The sequence below is a fragment of the Colletotrichum navitas genome (assembly GCF_030913465.1).
Source record: "Colletotrichum navitas strain CBS 125086 chromosome Unknown LY79scaffold_2, whole genome shotgun sequence".
Taxonomy (NCBI): Eukaryota; Fungi; Ascomycota; class Sordariomycetes; order Glomerellales; family Glomerellaceae; genus Colletotrichum; species Colletotrichum navitas.
This window is the reverse complement of record NW_026850548.1, coordinates 848,594-870,880: the sequence shown is the minus strand read 5'-3', so window position 1 is coordinate 870,880 and position 22,287 is coordinate 848,594. Positions and strand designations below refer to the sequence as shown.

General features: G+C 55.2%; 5 protein-coding genes across 5 annotated transcripts; 2 read left to right on the top strand and 3 right to left on the bottom strand.

Moving 5' to 3' along the window:
• Nucleotides 1–1,225: 1,225 nt before the first annotated feature.
• LY79DRAFT_586241 (FAD binding domain-containing protein) lies at nt 1,226–2,556 on the top strand (the record flags this gene model as incomplete). Its single annotated transcript, XM_060560605.1, has 2 exons — nt 1,226–1,246; nt 1,324–2,556. 2 exons carry the CDS (start codon nt 1,226–1,228, stop codon nt 2,554–2,556), a joined length of 1,254 nt encoding a protein of 417 aa, XP_060420161.1.
• A 783-nt stretch (nt 2,557–3,339) lies between these two features.
• On the bottom strand, nt 3,340–5,888 carry LY79DRAFT_144690 (V-type ATPase). Its single transcript, XM_060550990.1, has 6 exons — nt 5,760–5,888; nt 5,598–5,643; nt 5,509–5,530; nt 5,388–5,436; nt 5,251–5,335; nt 3,340–5,190 (listed from the first exon to the last, which is right to left on the bottom strand). Exons 1-6 carry the CDS (start codon nt 5,766–5,768, stop codon nt 3,584–3,586), a joined length of 1,818 nt encoding a protein of 605 aa, XP_060420160.1. The 5' UTR covers nt 5,769–5,888; the 3' UTR covers nt 3,340–3,583.
• Nucleotides 5,889–7,331: 1,443 nt separating this feature from the next.
• LY79DRAFT_586239 (uncharacterized protein) lies at nt 7,332–8,991 on the bottom strand (the record flags this gene model as incomplete). Its single annotated transcript, XM_060560604.1, has 2 exons — nt 7,332–7,563; nt 7,619–8,991. 2 exons carry the CDS (start codon nt 8,989–8,991, stop codon nt 7,332–7,334), a joined length of 1,605 nt encoding a protein of 534 aa, XP_060420159.1.
• Nucleotides 8,992–11,615: 2,624 nt separating this feature from the next.
• LY79DRAFT_699420 (ATP dependent DNA ligase domain-containing protein) lies at nt 11,616–15,225 on the top strand. The gene is made up of 5 exons (XM_060564891.1): nt 11,616–12,195; nt 12,300–12,913; nt 12,962–13,055; nt 13,104–13,186; nt 13,234–15,225. The coding sequence occupies exons 1-5, from the start codon at nt 11,857–11,859 to the stop codon at nt 15,119–15,121; spliced, it is 3,018 nt and encodes a 1,005-aa protein (XP_060420158.1). The 5' UTR covers nt 11,616–11,856; the 3' UTR covers nt 15,122–15,225.
• On the bottom strand, nt 15,226–16,979 carry LY79DRAFT_535487 (2OG-Fe(II) oxygenase superfamily protein). The gene is made up of 5 exons (XM_060556517.1): nt 16,389–16,979; nt 16,218–16,331; nt 16,143–16,159; nt 15,942–16,092; nt 15,226–15,885 (listed from the first exon to the last, which is right to left on the bottom strand). Exons 1-5 carry the CDS (start codon nt 16,554–16,556, stop codon nt 15,286–15,288), a joined length of 1,050 nt encoding a protein of 349 aa, XP_060420157.1. The 5' UTR covers nt 16,557–16,979; the 3' UTR covers nt 15,226–15,285.
• Nucleotides 16,980–22,287: the final 5,308 nt, after the last annotated feature.

Below are 22,287 nucleotides of genomic sequence, written 5' to 3'. Positions count from 1 at the left end.
CCCCCCCAGATAACACAAGACGGCTGTCAGACATTTAGACAAGGCTATCGAAACAGTATTTAACGCAATCTTGACAGGTGTATGAGCGAGAATTGGCAATTCTTACTTTCGCAGCGCCTTAGGGTACGGATCGTCGACCCAACAAGGTCCGCGTAGTGAGGAGATATCAACAAATAGCATGTGACCATCGTGAGACCCGTGGGCTCGAAGTCGAGAGAATCTGATAAATGGTAAAAGAGATGATGGTCCATTCTATCTCTAAGAAAACGAAACTGGTGTGGATTCTACAGGTAGCTCAGTCTGTGACGGTTGTTTTCTGCTGTCGAGGCGAAGTCGTTTGATGCGCCCTCTGCGTCGATGGGGCGCCGATGCGGGGCCGATCGTTGACAGTGACACGCCGGCCAGCCAGCCCCGAAGTCCAGGGCAACGACGACGTCCGTGTATCCTCGACCGCCAGACAGCATAGACATTGGCAGGTCGAGCCGTTCGCATAATCGAGTCCGATCCGCCCGCTGGGCCACGGAGGCCTCGGTCGGTGTGCTCATCCTGGAATCCAGCTGTTGCAGTTCGACTTCCACGCTGGCCGGCGTGCCGATCATGTGCTTCATAAGGAATGATTCGTGCGTCCTGCAGCCTGCCCCCGACAGCGTAGCAGCCCGTTTGCAGCCCGAGATTGCTGTCGAGAAGGACGGCCAGGGTTACTTCCGCAACAATTGTGATACATTGCACAGCCATTGTGCCGCCGCTTTCCCGACGCCCCAAACCCGAACAGCAGAGATAATAACGATGGAGAGATATATGATAAGATACTGGGACTGTACGCAAGATCGCCGTCTGATGTAACTCGCACGTCGAATTGTGCAATCTAAAAATAATTGCCCCATCACCGTCAACCCCGCGCTTTCCCCTCGCCAAGCCCACGGGGGGCGGGCAGTTCGGCCGGTCGCGCGCTGTGACGTCTGCGGGGTCTCAATCTAACCGCAATGCGTACGGGGGAGAGGGGGGCGAGATAATGCAGACATGCTTAGAATGGAATTCCGCTGGCCGAGGGCGGCGTTGTTGCCTCGGCGAAGCACCGGCGACATGCCCGGGACTATGCTCTTGCTGCGGGGTCGGATTGGCTCTGCTCTTGTCCGCACCCACGAACCTTTGTTGAAGACGAATCCGTCCCATCATCACCAGCACTCTCTGCACAGACTCCGTATAGCTTCCTAGGATGCCAGATATGAGTAGACCGTTCAATAAGGTGCTTATTTCCACAAGAAAAAAAAAAAAAACCCCTGCCCCTCTGCGTACACTAAGCTTAGGTAACTCGGTCAACAGGTCGTCATCGTCGGCGCTGGCCCCTCCGGCCTGCTCCTTGCCCTGCTCCTCTCCAAACACGGAATCCGGGTGCACGTGCTCGAGGCCGAGGACCACCTCGACCAGCGACCCCGGGCCGCCCACTATGGTCCTCCCGCCATACCCGACCTCATGCGTGCGGGTATCATCGACGAGGTCCGCCGCCGCGGCATGGTGAACAGCCGGTACTCCTGGCGCCGCCTCGAGGACCACAGCGTCATCGCCGGATTCGACGCCGACATGCTCCGCGACGTCGACGGCAAGGACCTGAGGACCGCGTGCCTTGTCCTGCAAGAGCTCGACCAGCTCATGCTGGACGAGTTTCTGGGCAAGTACGGCGGCTCCATCAGCTGGGAGCACCGCGTGGTCGGCCTGGGCCAGGACGAAGAGCGGGCCTGGGTCGACGTCGAGACTCCCGGCGGCAGGACGCGCGTCGAGGCCGACTACATTGTCGGCTGCGACGGAGCCAACAGCGCCGTGCGGAAGGGACTCTTCGGGAACGAGTACCCGGGCTGGACGTGGGACCAGCAGATAGTCGCGACCAACACGTACTACGACTTCGCGGGCGAGTACGGGTGGGACGACGCCAACTTCATCATCCACCCGGAGCACTTCTTCATGGCCGCCAAGATCACCAACGACGGGCTGTACCGCGTCACCTACGGCGAGGAGCCGGGCCTGTCGCACGAGGAGATGAAGGCGCGCCAGGCGGACAAGTTCCGCACCATGCTGCCGGGGCACCCCGAGCCCCACCAGTACAGGGTCGTCAACTTCGCGCCCTACAAGATGCACCAGCGGTGCGCCCCGCGCTTCCGGTCCGGGCGGTTCATGCTGGCCGCCGACGCCGCCCACCTGTGCAATCCCTGGGGCGGGCTGGGGATCACGGGGGGGTTCGTGGACGTCGGCGGGCTGTACGACTGCCTCGCCGGGCTGTGGGACGGGCTGGCGGACGAGAGCATCCTGGACCTGTACAGCGAGAAGAGGAGAGAGAAGTGGCAGACCGTCATCGACCCGATATCTCAGGAGAATTTCCGGAGGGTCATGGACGCGGACCCGGCCACGAGGCTCGAGCGGGATGGGTTCATGCAGATGTGCCGCCGCGCCGAGGGCGACCCGGAGTTCATGCGGGAGCTGATGATGGGGAGCTTCGCCGTGCGCTATGACTTTACCCAGCACTACAAAAAGGCCGACGGCAAGGAGGAGAGCGGCGCGTGATTCTTCGGCGCGAAGCTGTATTGCATGCCTCAGTGGTGCCGAGCGGATGATGAGACATGTGTGTACATATATCGGCACAGTCACGTATTCGAAACGCAACTAGAAATAGTGGGAACGTCATTCTGTCGTGGAAATTGGGCAGGGAAACATCCTTCTTCTGTACTATCGCCTTGATCATGTCCCTGTCAGCCCTGGATGATGTGGTTCACGTGTCCATGTGTCGACATCCGCTAGGACAGGGAAGACGAATAAGTGTGGTTCTAGAAGGCTTATAACAGTAACTTTTCTGACCATGGAAGCATTTCCAGAGACTTGCATAACCCAACATCCAGAGAGGCGAAGAACGATGTGGCGGTCTCAGTCTGCAAAGTGATGCGCCCCTCCCCTGCCCCTTTTTAGCGAGCAATAGCCAGACAGGACGTCAGGTGTTAGGATGGCTTCTGTTGTTGTCAAGTATAAAAAAAAGTAAAAAAACTTGTGTGTGTGTGTGTGTGTGTGTGGAAGCAAGCAGGGACGAAACCCAAGGTGATGCCGCTTCCAATAATCGATGGCGGGTGACACTACGCTCGGAAACCTAAGAAAGAAAGAAAATGCCGGACAGGGCACCACAATGGCCGCCTACAACTGAGCATCAACAACACCCCTTCAGACATGTAGAAAAGGATGATACTGGCCATTCACTCCTGCTTAGTTACCCGACAGGGCCAACAACTTGTTACATATCACCAAGTCCATTCTCTATGGTGGGACACAGCACGTAGTCGCAACAACAAGCACACGGATCAGGTATGGTAACGATCATGTACAGATAGGATATACTAGCCGAGACTACGAAACGAGGAACCACCATGCACAATGCGTCTCCGTCCCAGGCTCATCTATTGGACCCCAAGACATCCGCTATAGCGCAAAGGTATGCTGACTAAACAGGACAATACTCAACCGCCTTGGAGCGTTTACTCGTCGATAACGGAGGCAAACTTGTCCAGCATTTCCTGCTGGATGCCCTCGTACTGCGATGATTGTGTTAGCTAGTGGAATCCTCTGGCGTAATGTTATTTTGACTTGCCTTCTTGGTAATGGCGGCCTGGCCATCGTCAGGGAGCTCGAACTTGAGTTGACGAAGCTTGGCCTGCAGGTCTGCAGTGGCTTCGCGAATCTTGGCCCAGCTCTGGCCCTGAGCGACGGCTTTCTGGGCCTCATCGTGGAAACCAACCATGAGCTTCATCATCCACTCCGTCTTCCACAGCGGACAGAACTGGTCGTAGTCTGAGTAACCGTTCTGCTGCAGGAAATCCTCCTTCAGCAGCACAGCGATATCCAAAGTGATTTTGTCGGGGTCAGACAGCGCACTCTTTCCGACCAGCTGCACGACCTGGTCGAGCTCTTCCGAGTCGGACAGGAGCTGCTTGATACGGTCGCGCAAACGAGGGAAGTCGGGGAAGTCCTTCTCGTACCACTTGTCGAGGACCATGGTGTACTTGCTGTAACTGAGTGAGGTGTTGATGGAGGGGAAGTGCTTGCGCTGGGCGAGCTTCTTGTCGAGACCCCAGAAGACCTGTACGATACCGAGAGTGGAAGTAGTGACGGGGTCGGAGAAATCACCACCAGGAGGACTGACGGCACCGACAATGCTGACACTGCCCATCCTCTCGGGGGAGCCGAGAGACTTGACGCGACCGGCACGCTCGTAGAAACTGGCGAGCTTGGCACCGAGGTAGGCGGGGAAACCTTGATCAGCAGGCATCTCTCCCAGACGTCCGGAAATTTCACGAAGAGCCTCTGCCCAGCGCGAAGACGAGTCGGCCATCATGGCGACGTCGAGGCCCTGGTCGCGAAAGTACTCGGCTACAGTAATACCTGTGTAAATAGAAGCCTCACGGGCAGCGACAGGCATGTTGGAGGTGTTGGCAATAAGGGTAGTGCGCTTCATGATGGGCTCCTTGCGGCCGTCGACGTCGATGGTGAGCTCGGGGAAATCCTTCAAAACTTCAGCCATCTCATTTCCGCGCTCACCGCAGCCGACGTAAACAATGACATCGCTGTTGGAGAACTTGGACACCGACTGACTGATGACAGTCTTTCCGCAGCCGAAAGCACCGGGAATGGCGACGGTACCACCCTGGACACTGGGGAAAAGGGCGTCGAGCACTCTCTGGCCGACGACGAAGGGCTCGTTTGCCTGCATCTTCTCGGTGGTCGGGCGGGGAACCCGCACAGGCCAGGTCTGCATCATGGGATACTCGGTCTTCTTGCCATCGAACTCGACCTCGAGGAGGGGCTCCTCGACAGTGTATTGGCCCTTGCTGGCAATCTTGGTAATAGTACCGCGAGCGCGGGGCGGGAGCAGGATTCGGTGGACAGAGATGAACGAGTTCTCGTTGACAGTACCCCAGACGTCACCGCCCGAGATGTGGTCGCCAACCTTGGCGGTGGGCTCGAAATCCCACTTCTTCGTGCGGTCGAGGGCGGGGACGGCGATACCACGAGGGATGTAGATGGTCTTGGACATGTCGCTGATCTTTTCGAGAGGTCTCTGGATACCGTCGTAGATACCGTTGAGCAGACCGGGGCCGAGCTCGACGGAGAGGGGCTTTCCGGTGCGGTAGACGGGGTCACCGACCGTGACACCGGCTGCGCATGCCATTAGCTGTGCGTTTCAAGGGATTTTGGAATTGGTACGGGAAGACGTACCGGTCTCCTCGTAGACCTGAATGGTTGCTTGGTCGCCATTGATTCGAATGACTTCACCAACCAGGTTATCGTGACTGACTCTAACCTGCGAGCGTGTCAACTGGCGTTCCCGTACGTGTCCCGACGTTTCGACCTACCAACTCGTACATAGCAACACCAATCATGTCCTCGGCGACAATGACGGGTCTAGAGATGCGGTTAGTCGTCGCGCACAGCAGATCGGGAGACGGGGGCAAGCCGGGAGAGCTTCAAACGAACCCTGAGACGGAGAAGATCTTGCCTATAGGCCAACGCCAGTCAGTCAATGCCATCGGCAAGAGGCAGCGGAAGAGAGCCTGGGAGCTTACCATGTCCGAGATCTTCCTGCTCGATCTTGTTCTCTTTCTTCTGCTTCTGTTGGGGTTGGCGCCCGAGGTCAGCTTCCAGTAGTCGAGGTCGGCGGGGCAAGCATATGCCGCACAACAGAGGCGACAACAGTGACAGCGCGGCGTCGGAATTGGGCTGCTTACAGGAGGCATGATGGGCGTTTCGACGCGAGCAGGGCTCGGCTCGTGCAGCGTCGTCACAGGAGGAGGATCGGAGGAAGGTGAAGAAGGGTCCGCAGTTGAGGGGGAGGGCGGGTTGGATGGAGCGAGTCGAGGTGTTGTTGGAGAAGAGGATGGTAGAGGTTGAGCAGAAGCTATTTCCAGAGCTTCGGCGTCCACTGTGAGTTGGCTACTCGGCTGCGGCTCCAGTGCATGTACCCCGTCCCCGTTTTGTATGGGACTTGTGGTACTCAAGCTGGAAACGGTACGGGCAGGCGATGGTGCTGCTGATTCTGGTTCATGGGAAAGTGGGGGCGATGATGTATGGCCGGGGTCCGTGCCTGCTTTTGAGGCTTCTTCTGTCGCTGAAGGACCGCCACCGATGGCGCCTGTACCACCGTCGCCCGGAACCTGCAAGTAGGCACTCGAGCTGCCAGTGCCGGGCGCTGTGGCAGCTGGCGGCGACCCGTTATCGTCCTGCTTTCCTCGGACCAGCAGCTCGACCAGCGATGGCCGCGCCCGAAGGCGAGGACGAAGGCCGACTTGCATGCACTTGGATTTGGGGCTTATGGAATAGTTACCAATGACTTTTGTGATGGTGAGGATCGATGGGGGGTTTTCCCCCCTTTGTTGTGGTGATTGGTAGTTGTTCTAGTTTAGAAAATGCCCAGAGTCACGGGTTAGGTATGGTGTTACACTCGGCAATCCTTTTGCCCACGCAACGCAGAAGAGGTACGGATAATCCCTCATGAGATTCGACTGTCTTATGCGGCAGCAACGACCCGGGAAACCACCAAGCGAATTTCGCCGTCTGTCTCTGTCCGTCCGTCCGTCCGTCCGCCCTTGAACTTGTGAAAAACGTGCTGCACCGCCACGTTTACTTGACACCAGGCTGCGACAAACCTATAGCTTCACTTCCACGCGGCATTTGATCTAACCTTGTGATTGATTCATAAACATTTGACACTAAGTATAACTAAATATTGCCCGAGCAAGTCATTCCTGAAGCTGCGTTTCCCAACATGAACTACGTCTCTAGCAGACGAGGTACAGGAAGCGGCTGTGCAACAAGTCAGTCGTATCTTGCGCCGGTCTTCTGAATCCCTTCCAAAGCACGAGTAACCTACGTTCGTACATTCATTACTATCGTCATTATGCCATGCCATTGGCCAGCAGGCCATCATCGTGAATGACCACCAGACCACCACCCAGACATTCGCCGATACGAGTTCCCATCTTAAGAGCATAAGTCCTTGCCGACCCCCTGGTAGGGCAGTTATTGGCGCTGTTTTCTTCCCGCATGTGGCCCCGACACCATCTCTGGCCTTGGCCAGCCCTCCTCCCCGACAGTTTTTGATGTCTGGCGGATAAACCTGTCCGCTCGTCTGGCCGTTTTGTGCGGTTCGGTCCAGTTTTTGTAACTTTTGTCTATAACTTTTGTTGCGATTGCAATTCATTTGATGGATCCGTTCATGTGCATCGGGCCTTTATCGGATCCAAGCGTGGTGATGCTTGCGCAATTCTCGTCCCGACGCAGATCTACTGTGTACGCCTGACTCAAGCCGTTGTCTCATCGAAGTTGATGAGCTGCTCCTGCTCGTCGTTCGCCTTGAGGCTCCTCTCCCACTCGTCCATGAGGTTGTTGGCAGTCCGCTTGAGGTTACCAGGGGAAAGTTTGTGGACGACGGTGGGGAGAAGCTCCTCCAATCGACTCGGCGATAACACGGCCGAATCGAAAAGCGAATCGGATCTGACTGAAGTGTCCAGGGTGATAGATGATTTCTTTTTGCTGATGCGCATGTCTTAGTATGGGGAGTTGGAAAGCATGGCAGTGAGACTCTTACAGTGGAGTCCCATTCTCGTTGTTTTCGGACATTGACACAATTTCCTCAGACCCTCCCATCGTCGAACCGCTCCAGCGTGCTGACTTGGCCGATGATACCTGAGGCGATTCCCAGTTGGACCAGTCGTTGTCATCGAACGAGTCGAAAGTCAGCGGCGTCCACGAAAAGTGCTTAGCCTTCGTCGTCGTAGACTTGGCCGCGGGCTTTGGGTTCGGTCGTTCCTGGAGCGGCTTCGACGGCTTGCTCGGTGTGTCGATGGATGCCAGATCGAAGGCTGAATTCAACGGAACTCTAGGTCGAGAAGAGCTGTTGGCCTTGATGGTTTCCTGTTCTCCGAGGTACGACCTCTCCCTGCGGCCATGGACGTCTGTTGAGCCCCGCCGTCCAAGAACCCCGTGAATTGGCTCGTCACCAACAGTCGCTTGTCTTATGTCTTCCATAAAGCTCCAAAGACTTAGCTGGAAGTCCTGGGCCACCTGCTTCACAGCGGGGGAAGCAGCCACGTTGTACGACCTTGGCTGCCATGACGCTCTCTTTGACAACGCGGCGCTCGCAAGCATTGGTGGGGACCGAAGGGCCGGCGACTTCAGGCTTGCAGTGTCTTCGTGCACAGCAAAGCCTTCTGGCTTGGTCGGCGACAACAACGACAGCGTCCTTGTGTGTCCGCCACGGAGGACCCTTCGTCGGTATTCCCTGGGCCCTGTCTGTCCCTGCAAGTCTCTCAGAAGTGTTTTCCTCCTGTCGAGCTCGATGCTTCGTTTTGATGCTGCCTCATCGTCATCCAGCAGAGATGGCTCAAACTGCGGTATCAGAGGACGCAAGGGCTCATGGCGTATTTCTCTCTTCTTCTGAGTCCCCTGGGCTGTCCATCGCTGCTTGAGTCTCGTGAGCTCGGTCTCGGCACGAGCCAATTCCTCGCGGATCTCCAGTACGCGTCGCTCTTGCGCTGCTATCGCAATGATGAAGTCATTGGGGTCTGAGGGAGATGCGAGCGCCGAGGTGTCGACGGGTGTGGGAGGGTACGAGGCCGTCGCGACTGAAGAGGGTCGGGAGGGATCGCTGGTAGGGGGTGCAATGGGAAGGGTCAGGGAAAGGCGATTGGTGTTTCGCGACGCATTAGACGTCGAACGTGACGCGCGCGAGAAACGGTCCTGGGTCGACGGCGTCGGCGGAGGAGGAGGCGTCTTGGCCTCGGGGATCTCCATCTCTCCCACAAGAGTTTCGATCTGAGCTTCCGAGGACTTGAAATGGCAAGGCCTTGGGGCAATGGCAGGTTGGGGAGTGAAGGCGGTGGTTGTCGTGGTGGCGGAGGAGTCCGCCGGCGGACGCTCGACCACGGAGGCGCGACGACGAATCTCGTGGGTGCTCTGCATCTCGGCACGAGCGAAAGATGCGGTGGACGCCTCGTACAACGATTGACAGTTTGCGGTGGTGTATGCTCGACGGCGCTTAGGCAAAGAATGTGAGGGAGATGCGTTGTTGGCTCTCCGGATATGCCTTTTTCTCCAGGCGGAGGAGGAGTGAGTGTAATTCGTCCTTCTGGCGACGACAGCCTTGTAGGTATTCAAATGTCTCTGAGGGTCATGTAAGAGAGTGTGTGAAAAAGCCGAGATGAAGCAGATTTGTAGCAGGAAGATGGCTGTCATGGAGAAAGTGAAAAGAGGGTCATTATTGACGGCCCGGGTGTGCGTGTGCGTGTTGTGAATGGCTGGGCTCCTCAGATAGCCACAGCGCAACGATAAGAGAGCAACCGGAGGAAACAGAGAGCGTTCGGGGGGGCGGTGTCGTGTCCGGGGATCCAAATCACCAGCTCCAGTTGCAGTAGGGGGTTGTCGGCTGCGTGGGTTGGAGCACACCTCTTCGCTGGGTCGGGCAGGGGGCCTGTTGAATGAGGGTTGCAGCGCAACGGGGGTGACAATTGGACAGCGAGATTGGCCGAGCTGGCCGTGGTGGACGAGGGTAGTTTCCTGTGCTGCGGTCGATAGGGGTGGACACACCGGGCTGGATGCTTCGGCAGTCAAAGAAGTGCGCGAGGACTGTGGAATCTCTTATTTCGCGTGTTCCGGGCCTTGGGGTCCTCTGGGCTGGGGGATGAGTCGAATGACGAATTCAAGCACAAATATCCAAGTTGAATGAGCGACAAGGACTGGAAATGGGGAACGTTGTGTTGATGTAGAGATTGTGACGACCAAGCGAGGTGGAAAAGAGGATGCGGCTAAGGGCGAGGCCTTGACTGTGGCTCTGGGCCGTCAATGCTGCTTGAATTGCTTGATGCTTGCTTGTTGATAGAAGACGTGTTGTTGTCCCGGGATCGTACCAGGGGGGACAGGGAGACCGATGTATGGGCCCAGGTTGTGAGGTAAGGTATCCGTAGTTATAATATAATATGCGCACAACAGGGTTGGATGGGCTGAGAGGAGACGAGGCGAGGATGGCAGAGGCCGTAAGTTGGTACGACGACGGGAGATGAACAAGAAGAAGCAACGAGCAGCAGCAGTATTGATAGCAAAGTCGAACCAATGGTGGGTTGGGTGGGTGAGATGGGGGATGGAAGAACGAAGTTGATGAACGAGCGAGTGCAATGCGATACAAGTGCAAGATGGTTACAGGTCAGTTGACTCTTTTGTTGGCTGCAGCCCCGGTTGTTGGGATGGGAACCAGAGCATGTGGTCTGACCTGAGCCGTTGATGACGGAGCTGCGCTGGTGGTGGTGGTTTTCGCTCGCTTGCTTGCTTGCTTGCGCGGTAAGGTAACTAACGCATTGAGTTTTGTTTGTATCCTCCCTGTTTCCATCTTATTTACATCCATCGTCCCTGTTGACGACGATGACAGCCAGCTAAAGCTAAGCAAGAACCCCCCACTCCCCCCTTCTTCTTTCGATCGTCTAGTGTATTTAGGTAGTGTGGTGACATGGTGACTCCTCATTGTTCTGGGCCTGCGGGCTGGGTTTGCATGTGTTCCCCGTTGTTTTGACTGACGCCTCGTCGAATCAACAAGACAAGACGAAACCATTGCCCACGGAAACCGGTGGACCATGGCTTGCGTTTGCAGGACCGGCGATCCACTAGGATGGACTTTATTCAGGGGCTTGCAGCAAGCGTGCAGCACGAAAGTCGGCCGGCACCTGCAAGACACCCCAACGAGCCGTAGCAGGAGTCAGGAAACTGTCAGGAAACAGACGGGCGCCGGGGCAACAGGCGTGAGCTAGGCGGTGGTGCCGGACGAAGACGTCTTGGAAGAGGGCCCGAGGCACCTGTTAGCCGTCTGCTAGGCTCTCAGCAGATCTTGTCCCCCTTTGCGGTGGCTTCCGAGGCACACAAGAGCTGCGAACGATTCGACGGATGTGACGAGGAGGGTGCCCCAGTAAGGGCAAGGTACCGCAGGAAAGGAGCTGGGATTAACCGGGCATGCATGGAGCCCACGACCCAGTTTGAATTTCCCTGAAATTAGCAGCCAATCATAATCGCCATCTGTTTCCCCGAATGTCTAAAGGGACCCACGTGACTCCCAGACACTTTGGGGAGGTTGCGACTGCTCTATTGGACTCAGACTCTAAAGAGCAGGAGTAGGAGCAGGATAAGGAAAGAGAAGTAACAATAGAGGCGGGGCGGTAGGTATGGAGCGTGTGCGGTGCGTTAATTGGCGGTGGAAAATCGGTGGAAAATCGGTGCATAATCACACCACACTCACTAATAGGTGTCTGCAATTGACTTTTTCTTTCTTCATTTAGTCAGCCTGCCATCCACCACTTGCTTTAGCTGCGAAATTCTATGGTAGTGTGTTTCCATCTAGAAACCTTCTACGGATATTGTGTTGAGTATTGGGCATGGTACTTATACTGTGTTTCCCCGACTGGGTTAGAGTATCATTGTGTACCTGTGTGACCGTAAGAGGGGGGCACCGACTTGGCAGAATAGGTACATATCTAGGTAGGTACCTTGGTGGCAGTGCGCTAAATCCACCACTAATTGAGACGCGTGACGCGACTTTCCTCGCCCGGTCTTCTGCACGATACCCTCGAACAAGTCTCCAGAGCTCACTTGCGCTTCAATTTGGGCATCACCACGACCTCATCTTGGTCTTCATAAACACCCGCCTGCAGTGGGCATCCGGGTGGCACAAATGAATCATACTATCGCCGCTCGGCTTGACTCTACTCTATCAAACCGTGAAGCTTACTCTGCGTACACCACGCCGTCCGTCCTTCAGGCCATGTTGAAGCTATCGACACTATCAAGATGTCCCTTTCCTTTGTCCTCGTCTGCGATCTTCTAGAGCAGGCTCATAAGCAATGCGAAGCCGGAAACAAGAACCACAACCAACGCGTGTCCGACTGGTTCACCCAGCATCGCCGCCATATTGACGACCCTGGAACCGATGCCTCTGCTCTGCTGTCTACCCTCCTCCCGGACAAGCGCACCGATCGCGTGTATGCCATCCAGGCCGATGCTCTTTCAAGCATCATCAGCCGGGCCCTGCGTCTCGGGGCGTCACGCGTTAAAGAGTTGCGCCGATACAAGGAGCCCGGCCGAGGCGAGGATCTAGCTGACTGTGTTGCGAGAATCCTCAAAGAAACGGTAAGTGTCGCATTCATCTCTGCCACTACCTGAGCTTAGTTCTCGGAACAGCACAGCTCAAGCTAGGATAACGTGAGTATATGCCCACTCTGACACCACGGCAGCCAAACCCCATTTTTGTCGGAAAGGATGCCGTAACCGTCGAGGAGATCGATTCAGCCCTAAACAGCCTCGCCGCCTCCTGTAGGTTCAGCTCTCCCGCCGTTCGAGCCTCACAGCCCCGTCCAAGCAGTCGTCGAGATGAAATACTTGGCGAACTATACCTTCGCGTGCAATCAAGGGAAGCCAAGTGGCTCACGCGCCTGATACTCAAGAGCTTCCAACCGGTCCTGCTTGATCCGGGACACGTCTACCACTGCTACGATCCCTTGCTCCCAAACATTTTAAAGGTTCGAGACGACTTCTCTGCGGCATTGTCTCTTCTCCAGAATCTAAGGAAGGAGCCCTTGTTCCGCAGGGGCATGGAAGACAAGAAGAGAGATGCGCTGATGAAGCACCTGACACCCGTCCTGGGTGTGAAAGTCGGCAGGCCGTATTGGCTTAAAGGCCGTGGCATCAAACATTGCATGAAGCTCGGCTACGGCCGCATGAGCTGCGAGAAGAAAATAGACGGGGAATATTGCCAGATCCACATAGATCTAACCAAGGGATTCAAGTGTATCCAGATATTTTCCAAGAGCGGCAAGGACAGCACCAACGATCGTGCCGCGTTGCATGGGTGAGTATCGTATGCTCAGTTGGCGTGGACGCACTAACGTTGGCGTAGAGCTATCCGTGACTCGCTCAACATTGGAAAGCCAAACTGCAAGCTCGTCCGCGGCTGTATTCTGGAGGGGGAGCTGGTAGTCTACAGTGACAAGGCATGATCTCTGAACCCTTGCGTACACCTTTGCTAACCTCCTTCACAGGAGAAGAAAATCCTGCCTTTTCACAAGATACGCAAGTACGTTTCGAGGTCGGGCAGCTTCATCAACACGGAAGCAGACTCACAGTAAGCACGTTGCCCTCAGTATCCATTTCCCAGGCTAACATATCAAGACGCCACAATTATGAGCACTTGATGATTATCTATTACGATGTCCTCCTTATCGACCAAGAGTCCCTTCTCGGTGTTTGTCAAAGCGAGCGCTTCAAGCGACTAGCGGAGCTGATTGCCTGTCGAGAAGGCCATGCCGAAGTGGTAGACCGCCAGGTCATAAACTTCGATCATTCTCTGGGGGCACATCGTCTAAGGCAGGCGTTTGCTAAGTCCATTACAGGACGAGAGGAGGGCCTAGTGCTAAAACCAGATGACCCCTACTTCGACTTCAGCAGGAACCGCCGCGCGTTTTCCAGTTGCCCCATCAAGCTCAAGAAAGAGTACATCAGCGGGTTTGGTGACGTGGGCGACTTTGCTGTGGTTGCGGCGCGGTACGACCCCACTAAAGCAAAGAGTTACAATATCCCGAACCTCAAGTGGACGCACTTCTATCTCGGGTGTCTCGAAAATAAAGAGGAGCATCAGAGATGCCATGCTCAGCCCAGGTTCACAGTAGTTCACCAGGTGGAGCTTAGTGAGGCCCTACTCAAGACGGTGGTGAGATATGCAAATCCAAAGCCAGTTGCTTTCCAGGACAACGATGCTTTGATCCTCAACATTGCGCCAGGCATAGCCCAACAAAAGATGCCCAGTGTGGCTTTCACCGAGCCCTTGGTGTTTGATATCCGTTGTTTCTCATTCGATCAGGAGGGAAACACAGGTTTCTGGCAGCCGAGGTTCCCGCAGGTGTCCAAGGTGCACTTTGACCGGTCCTTTACCGACACCATTTCCTTTTCAGAACTCCAGGCCGTTGCGGAAGACGCAACGAAAGCGCCGGCCATGGATGACAGCCAGGAGATGCTTGATTGGATTGCGAGGCTGGAAGGAGCGGATCCTCGTGGCATCCCCGTTGATGCCGTTAGTCAGTCAACAACATCTTCCCGGATGACACCATCTCGCGCCTCGTCCACCCGGCCGTCGGCTTCGCCAGCGCCATCTCTTGCGCAGAGCCCGCTAAAGTCTCGCAGATCTCTTCCGACCTTGTTTGAAGCCTTAGAACCTTCCTTTGTCGCAATACCGGCTTCTTCGTCTTCAGTCGACAAGTTAGATGCCACCGAAGACGCTCCTGCAAGCGAAGTAACCCAGATTCCCAGCACCAACAAGCGGATTCTAGAAGGCAGAGACGCGTCTCCGCGCAAGCGGTCGAGAGTTCATTCTGAGCCTGGTCTCGTCACCCAAGAATCTGCTCCATCTCCACGTCATCCGCTTGCAGACATGAGCGTCAACCAGACGAGCCCCCCTCCTCACGCCCCTCAAACTCAGCAACCGGCCGCGAGTCAAGACGAAACGATCAATAAACAAACAGAGGAAGTCGCTCCTGTGTCTGATGAGACTAGCAAGCAGCCTACAGCAAGTTGTGCGGAGCCACCCGCTCACAACGCGCAAACACGCTCACCAGCGCAACCTAAGCACACCTGCCAATGCGTAGGCGAAAAATGCTTTCTCACAGACACCGCCGTCCTCCTCTCCCCTTGCGTCGCCCAACAGCCATGGATAACCGAGAACCTCCTCCCCATCCACGGCATCCACCAATGGGCGACGAACCCACAAGACTGGGTCGACAAGCCACCCGTCTCTTCGACTTCGGCCGCAGACAGTCAAAGACGGCGCCGGCACATACGCAGGGTCTGCTTCGTCGAACACAACCGCAGAGAAGTGACCCACGCCCTGATGAAGCACCTCGAGAACAACCCGCAGTACACGGCAAGCGGCAGGCGCGGGTACGTCGAGGTGTACGACTGGCGCATTTTGGAGGATATCACAGCGCTGGAGAGGAAGCCAAAGGGATCGAAGCCCGCGACCGAATACTCTGGCCCCAAGCAGAAGTGGTGGGTTGGTTTGGCTTGAGACTTTTCGGTGCCCCTTGTTTCTACCGAATGGACTGGCTATAGCGATGGAGTTTTGGTGATATATTGTTTTTCATATTTATAACCGCGAGCCTGCGCCATACGAAGCCGCTCGGTAGTGAGCTACAAATAGAAAATTACTGGCTATCACCTTATCCTCCAAACTCATGACGACGCCGTGGCCTCCTCCTTGTACAGCCCCTTGTAGCTCTCCCTCAACCTCATGAATAAGTGCTCGTCGGCGGTGAGAACTTTCCTCTCCGCATACGGGTTCGCATTCGGCGTCCCCTCAGGTGCGACGAATCCCTTGACCCTCTCGCTCGGCACGGGGTCCAGCGCCACGGACCCGACAGGGTGGCAGAAGAAGGCCATACTGTACCGGGGGCCCGTGTCCGTCTCGCCGTCTACGCCTTCGCCGCCGAACACGACGCGGTGGACGGTGCTCCGGAATAGCCCGTTCGTCCAGTAGCTCAGCAGGTCGCCGATGTTGACGAGGATGGGCGGGGAAGGGTCGGATTCCGTGCCGGGCGGGGTCACGGGTACGGGGACCCAGACGTTGTCGCGAGTAAGGATCTCGAGGCCGGCTTGGCCGCGGAGGCGGAAGAGCAGGGTCAGGGAGCCGTAGTCGGAGTGGGCGCCAGCGCGGACGTCGTCGTCGGAGGCGGTGGTGGAGGACGTGGGCGGGTAGTAGAGCATGCGCAGGATCGTGCCCGAGTCGCCTTTAGAGCGGAGGTGGGCTGAGGAGAAGAAGCTCGGGGGATCGACCTGGGCGAGGGTGTGGGTGAGCTGCCATGAGATGGGTAAGGGGAGGGGGGCAATACGTCGAGTCCGATGCCGAGGAGCTCTAGGAGCTCAAGGCAGAGAGCGTGGCACTGATCTCGAAAGAGGTTGATGAAGGGCTCATCGGGCTGGATGGTCGGAGGTAACGGTTGCTGGGCCTTGCCGTCCTTAAACTCGCCAAAGTTAAAGGCCCTTGGTATCATGTTAGTCACTCTCTAGAATACCAGGATCGAGAGTCTTACTCCTTGTAATCGCCGACCTGTCACAGAGTCAGCATTCTCGTCTTATCGAAGTAAAACGCTGGCAATGGCCCCCACCCTTTGGTTCTTGGGATCTAACGTCTCAGAGTGCATGCCCGACCAGCCGCGGTTGTTCTTTTGGATGGAACAGGCGGCTTTCTCCTCCACAGGAGCCTTGAACAGTTTCTTGGACTGCTCAGCGTTTTAGCAAATGTTCTGTTGTCGTTAAGAGGAAAGGGGCAACAGTACCAGATCAAAGGCCGTATCGATATCGCCCAATTTTATATACTTTCCGGAGCTGCGGATATAGATGAAGCCATGCTCGACAGCGGCGTCAACGAGCTGGCGCGCGATGGCGGCTCTGTCGATGCCTGTAGAGGCGATGTCGATGACGGGGATGTTGGCCTTGGGCGCCATGATTCCTACTCTCTGCGATAGATTTTCTTCTTTTCAGAAGGATAAAACGTGATTCGAAAATGGCTGGACGCTCACTTCTTATCACAGACGATTGTTTGGATGGGCGATGTTCGACCGAAGTCGGGAGAAGTGGGATGCGATAACGATAAGAGTGGGAGGTAGGTGCGGACGGGACCGGGACTGTTTTGGATAAGGGCGTCGATTTAGATAATGAGTATTACGCAGCGTTCGGGTTCGGAAAATGGCTTCTTCAAGATATTGACCTTGAATGTATCGTGCCTTGGAAGGGATTGATCAGGATTGGTAGAAAGTACTATGGCAGGAAGCGGCGATAATATGTTTCTTCATTTAGTGAACCGAGGGTGGAATATTCATGTAGCGAAGCTTGGATCGCTCTATGAGAGCTTCGGAACTGACACTCGGTTCTCAGCGCTACGGGAGCCAGGATTCTAACTAGATCCAGAAGCTTATGTATGAAGTAGATTGAGGTTGCACAAAGGGACACCAGATCGAAGACGTCTGAGTGCAATTTGATTCGCCAGTGTTTTGGTGAGATGATGTCCAAAAAAGGTACTTTGTCAGTCCTGTCCCGGGAACGGGAACTCGTCGTTCACTTAGAGTTAGGTGCTAACTGATAAGCATGTCCTATGACTCCTGTGGCAAGGCGAGATCCCGTAGGTTGGTAAGACAGAGCCCGTCTCTTGTCAAAGAAAACACCTGGAGCCGCTAGGGCCTTTGTCGGAGAATCAAACAAGCGCTTACGCCATCATTATCTCATGGGTGTGTGGCAACCAAGTCCCTTGTGTGTATGCTTGTTGCTAAGTACATCGTATATGGCACTTACAGACGACGAAGCCTCTCGTAAGAATCCAGCTGTGGGTATCCGAGAAATGGAGAAGTCTTGAAGCGGAGATTGGGAGGGGACATGTTCAGGGAGTGGAGGCTGAAGCCCGGGAATTCTTCATGACGCCTCAAGCAGGACACACTCCAAGGAAGGGTGCAAGGGGGCAATCTTCGTCATGGGTACGACTTCAGAGGTCTCTTTAGAGCTTGAGAGTGCCGTTGCGGACTGTTTGCCGAAGAATATACCATGCAAGGGGCTGACAGAAGAAGAGTGCGCAAGACATGGCTGAATCGCATATCCCTGACACAAAGGACAGGCGAACGCACGGAGTGGGGATCGGGAGAGGCGGGGGGAAGGGGAACCGCTGCAAGGTCAGTTGAGCAACGCTGCCGCTCCCGCACTCTTGTGGCTCTGCTCCGGTTTGGGCTGGGAAGACTCCGTGTTGTTGGAGGTAGGCGGTAAAGGTACGGACGCATGGGAGAGATGACAGGTGGATTTTGGTCCCGCAGGATCCCCAAAGTCAATGAACAACACCGATTGGCATGTTATTGAGTACCGAGTGGTGCAGTTGTGAATAAAACAGATAACGGAAGGAATAATTTTCTACAAGGAGAGCTCCTCAGTCTGCGCATGCCTTCCTCCAAGCTCTCCACTTGGGTTCGTAACCAGGTACTTAAAACGGACGAGCTGCCAGCCACACGCACCGCCACATGAGAGACCCACCTCCCTCCTCCCTCCTTCACGCGCTAACCCTATGGGCTCCTTAGCGCCCCGAAACCCAAGGGTTGCCAACTTGCTCCCCCTGTACCAGTGCGGTACGTCGCACCTGCGTTCCCGAACCCCCAAACTTTGGATTCCAATTTACCTCCCCTCCATCAGTGTCCTTTTCTTAAAGCTCCCCTCTTCTTTTGAGACACGCTTGTCAGTGTCGTCGGCCTTGCAGTTGGCCGTCCTCCTTTCATGACAAGCTCAGTCATTCCTTTGGAAGTCATTTGAACTTCTTCCTCCCACCGCGCCCGACCCTTAGGCGTACTGCTCCCCTGAGTGGTCTCGCGACCAAAGCTCCACCCGACCTACCACCTCCCACCTTTAAACGGCTTGTTGTCAACTCAAGCCCGACGAAGCTACCTCGCCGTTGCGCAAGGCCCGACAAGATGCCTTGTGAGTCTCTTCTCTCTCGTCCACCCTCCCGAACTTCCTACCCCGCGATGCGCTGGCTGTCTACTGTGCAAACTGCTCCTCCCTGCCCCGAGCATGGCCGTCACATGCCTTCAAGATTGCCCTGCGTCATAGCCGTTTCTTCTCGCACTAGAAGGCGTTCGAGTTCATACATGAGTGGGAGCCCTACGAAGTGTACTTTTATCATTTGAGAAGGACCAAGCCCTTGTCTTGGTGACTGGCAATTTTGCTTTGGAAGCTGCATATACAAGCTGTCCGTCCGTTCGGGAACTTTACACCTCACCACCTCCGAATTCCTGGCCAAGAAGACGACATCGCTCAGGACCTCCAGCTCCTCCCGCCTCCAGCGCTTCAACATCACGCCTTTGCATTTCGCACCTCGTACCATGAAACCATACTGACCGAGCATGACAGGCCTTGTGGAGGACGCTTGGATCAATGGCCAGGCAACGTAAGCTGGACCGCGCCCCCACCTCCGACATATCATAGCTAAAGCATTGAACCAGGACTCACGATGTCTCCGAGCTCGAGGATTGCGCGATTGCCGTCGATGCGACATACTACCTCCAACTCTTCCTCGACACCCCGCCTTTCCACGAACCGCTTCTGCCCGCTCTTGGTGGCATGACTGGCATCGAACACCATCTTCGAGCTGATATCGACCAATGGAAGGCCCACAAGATCGTTCCCTTCTTCATCTTCGACGGCCAGTCCGTAACTGGCCAGGAGGAAGTTGCTGTTCAGCGCGGAAGGGCCGCCAACCAGAAGACGGATGCTGCCTGGAACTTGTACTTCAACAGCGAGGCCCAGCAGGCTGTCGATTCTTTTGGTGCCAACAGTGGTACGCAATGCTGCTATGATGTGATGCTGGAGGGATTATGCTGACCACGGTTTACCAGGCGCCTATCGCATCCAGAATCTCTACCCTTTGTTAAAGTCGATTCTGAAGGATAACGATCTTCACTTCCTTGTCCCTCCATACAATGCATCAGCTCAGGTATGTCCAACCCTTACTGAGACATGGCATATTCGACTCTAATGGCCCACTTATCAGCTTGCCTACTTCGATATGATCGACTCAGACCAATGTGCTGCCGTCATGGGCTCGCAGGAGCTGCTTCTGTACCCGATCAAGGACACACTGATCCGCACAATAGATTGGGAGGCGAAGACCGTGACGTCGCTTTCCAAAAGGAACCTCCTTCGGTCGCTGAATATTAGCGAAGGCATGCTTGGCGACGCCCTCCTTATGACGGGGACCTCATTTCTGCCACCTTTCCCCCCACTCCAGGACACAGCGCTCAACCCGCGCCAGCCGTTCACGATAAACGACGCTGTGAATCTGCTCAGAGCATCAGAAAAATCTGTACAGTCAGCCTGCAGCTCCTATGGCGATATCCTCAAGAAGCAAGACGCCAACTGGTTGGATAAGTACAGACAAGCCAAGATGGCGGTCAATCACTTCATCTACATTGCCGAGGATGGCGAGATCAAAGTTAACGATTTCGACCACATCACAAGAGACAACCACGAGTATCTCGGACTGCAGCTGCCCGGAGAACTGTTTCACTATCTCAATACTGGTCTGATTGGCTCTCGTGTTCTCGATTATATAACACATAGTCGAATCGTCGTAACGCCAACCCTAGACGGTGTCGCATCGGAGCAGTACAGAAAGCTGGTTACCAATCAGATCGTTCCTCTCAAAGAGCAAAGCATTGCATTGCTCATCCCTCGCCTTCACCGCGGTCTGCAGCACAACTCCATCACTATGAAAGTTTGGTTTGACGACAAATTCTCTTACCAGATCAACAAGTCCCTTCAGCCCTCTCCGTCTCAGCGCGCCGCCACCTGGGATGTGAAGGAAAGTTCCTTCAAAATTGTCGCCGATGACGTTGCCGACCCCCCTGGTTCTATCGCTTTCGAGATTCTTGCGTTACTCTTCCCAGACTTTGTCAAGGGCACTTTTCCCAAGGACAAGAAACGTATCGGCGGTATCGATTCTCTTCAGAACATCACGGCAGTAACCATTTGGAGATTCCTTCATCTTCGTGGATACGTGGATGATACGCATACCCTCACCAACTGGGGCAATGCCGTTGCTAGCGCAATCTGGGCAATGAAGGACTCACTTAAGGAGTTGCAGGTCCCCGAGGGCCTCAACATTTTTGAGGCTATCTTGACTGCGTTCGAGCTTATCAGACACGACGTGCTCAACTCGCGCCACCGACACGAGGAACTCAATGGCGCCCCGATGGCTGGCAGCGACGATGATAAGGCGAGTATCCTTCTCATTAGTCGCTGCGCCACGCTGTTGAAGCTTCGCCACGAATCCAACGGATATACCGGCCCGCTCAACAAGAATCTTCTGCTGTTCCGGTCACTTTCCACCGCAGTCCGTGAGGCGGACCGTGATCTTGTCGAGGCTATCGTGGCATCCATGTTCTTGTATGCCCAGTCGAAGAGAGATCGAGACGATTACCTACAAATCAGCCAAGCGTAAGCCCCCCCTCCCCCCAAAAGTGCTACCTCCACCTCAGCCGCTCACATGATTTAGATTGCCATTCCTTCACAACCCCGACATCGCTCTTGGCATCGCGATAAAGACGCTCATGGACGAGCTTCCTGCCAGCGAGAGCGTGGAGAAGCGCCAGGCTAGAATCGAGGACTTCCCTGGGAAGTTCTTCCCTTTTGCCACCAACTTCAAGGATGATGTGCAATTGGCGTTTGCATTCTTTGAGGCTATCCACAAGGGTGTGCAAACGCTCAACAAGGAGGTCTCAGCAGCCGACAAGGCTGTGTGGTCAACAGCAAGTAAGTATCTGGATCAGAGACGGTTCTAGGGCTGAAGGTATCTGGCCTTGTAGCGTGGCGTTGGAGAATCAAAAAGCAAGCGGGGTTCTGGACAGCACGAAGCACGCCGAGCTGCCAGTGCATGGCGGCATGGTTCGCTCCCAGGGGCGGAATATGAGGCAATTGGCGGTCCATATATAGCCCGAGAGAGACTGGGGTGCGGGGCAAGGCTTGCTGCCGGGTTCAGACAGAGATGAGGTTTGCATTATAAGTTCATAAAGCCGTAGGTTAGATGTTCTGTATCTGAGGAATAGAAGCAGACTTAGCCAGGACAACTGTCATCGTGTGCGCCTAAGGTATCCGTGGTCAACATCGAGGGCTAGACAAACTGTACGGGCAGCAACGTGAGCCAGAAATATATATATAGCCTCACAAATGCGAAGTGGCTGCCCCCCTGGATTTGTCTCCGGGCATTGTTGAGCCACTACGATAAAGCAAGCACGAGATCCTGCTAAAAGCAGGTTATACACCTAAGGTCTTGTGAATGGTGTTCATTTTCGGGGCCCATAGTATGTACAGCCAATGGGCCGAATGTCAAATCGGCATCGTAGGCAAGGCCGTACCTGACACTCCACACCCAGGGTCGACCATCTATTTGTCCATGTCATTCTAAAGATGCAACGCTATGTCCACCCAAACGCCGTTCATGCCTATGGTATCCCCGTCCCTTGATTCCTACTATCGTAGATGAAGGCTAGCCGTATCGAAATAGTGATGAAAAGCAGATGTGCTCAAGTAATCAGCCGTCGTTTGATTGGCCGAGGGACCGACACGTTTTCGAGTTTGATTTCTTCCTTCATCTGGATCCTCTGGCCCATCTGGCGAATCTTCTCAAGGAGGTGGCTGGAGTTGCAC

Excerpts from the sequence above, each read along its gene's own strand:
- LY79DRAFT_699420 (XM_060564891.1), top strand. The coding sequence starts at position 11,857 with ATGTCCCTTTCCTTTGTCCTCGTCTGCGATCTTCTAGAGCAGGCTCAT. Across the intron at positions 12,196-12,299 it reads CGAGAATCCTCAAAGAAACG|CCAAACCCCATTTTTGTCGG; the intron begins GTAAGTGTCGCA and ends ACACCACGGCAG. Across the intron at positions 13,056-13,103 it reads TGGTAGTCTACAGTGACAAG|GAGAAGAAAATCCTGCCTTT; the intron begins GCATGATCTCTG and ends CCTCCTTCACAG.
- LY79DRAFT_535487 (XM_060556517.1), bottom strand. The coding sequence starts at position 16,556 with ATGGCGCCCAAGGCCAACATCCCCGTCATCGACATCGCCTCTACAGGC. Across the intron at positions 16,332-16,388 it reads TCGATACGGCCTTTGATCTG|TCCAAGAAACTGTTCAAGGC; the intron begins GTACTGTTGCCC and ends AACGCTGAGCAG. Across the intron at positions 15,886-15,941 it reads TCCTCGGCATCGGACTCGAC|GTCGATCCCCCGAGCTTCTT; the intron begins GTATTGCCCCCC and ends ACCCTCGCCCAG.
- LY79DRAFT_144690 (XM_060550990.1), bottom strand. Across the intron at positions 5,437-5,508 it reads AAGATCTTCTCCGTCTCAGG|ACCCGTCATTGTCGCCGAGG; the intron begins GTTCGTTTGAAG and ends CCGCATCTCTAG. Across the intron at positions 5,191-5,250 it reads TCAGGTCTACGAGGAGACCG|CCGGTGTCACGGTCGGTGAC; the intron begins GTACGTCTTCCC and ends TGGCATGCGCAG.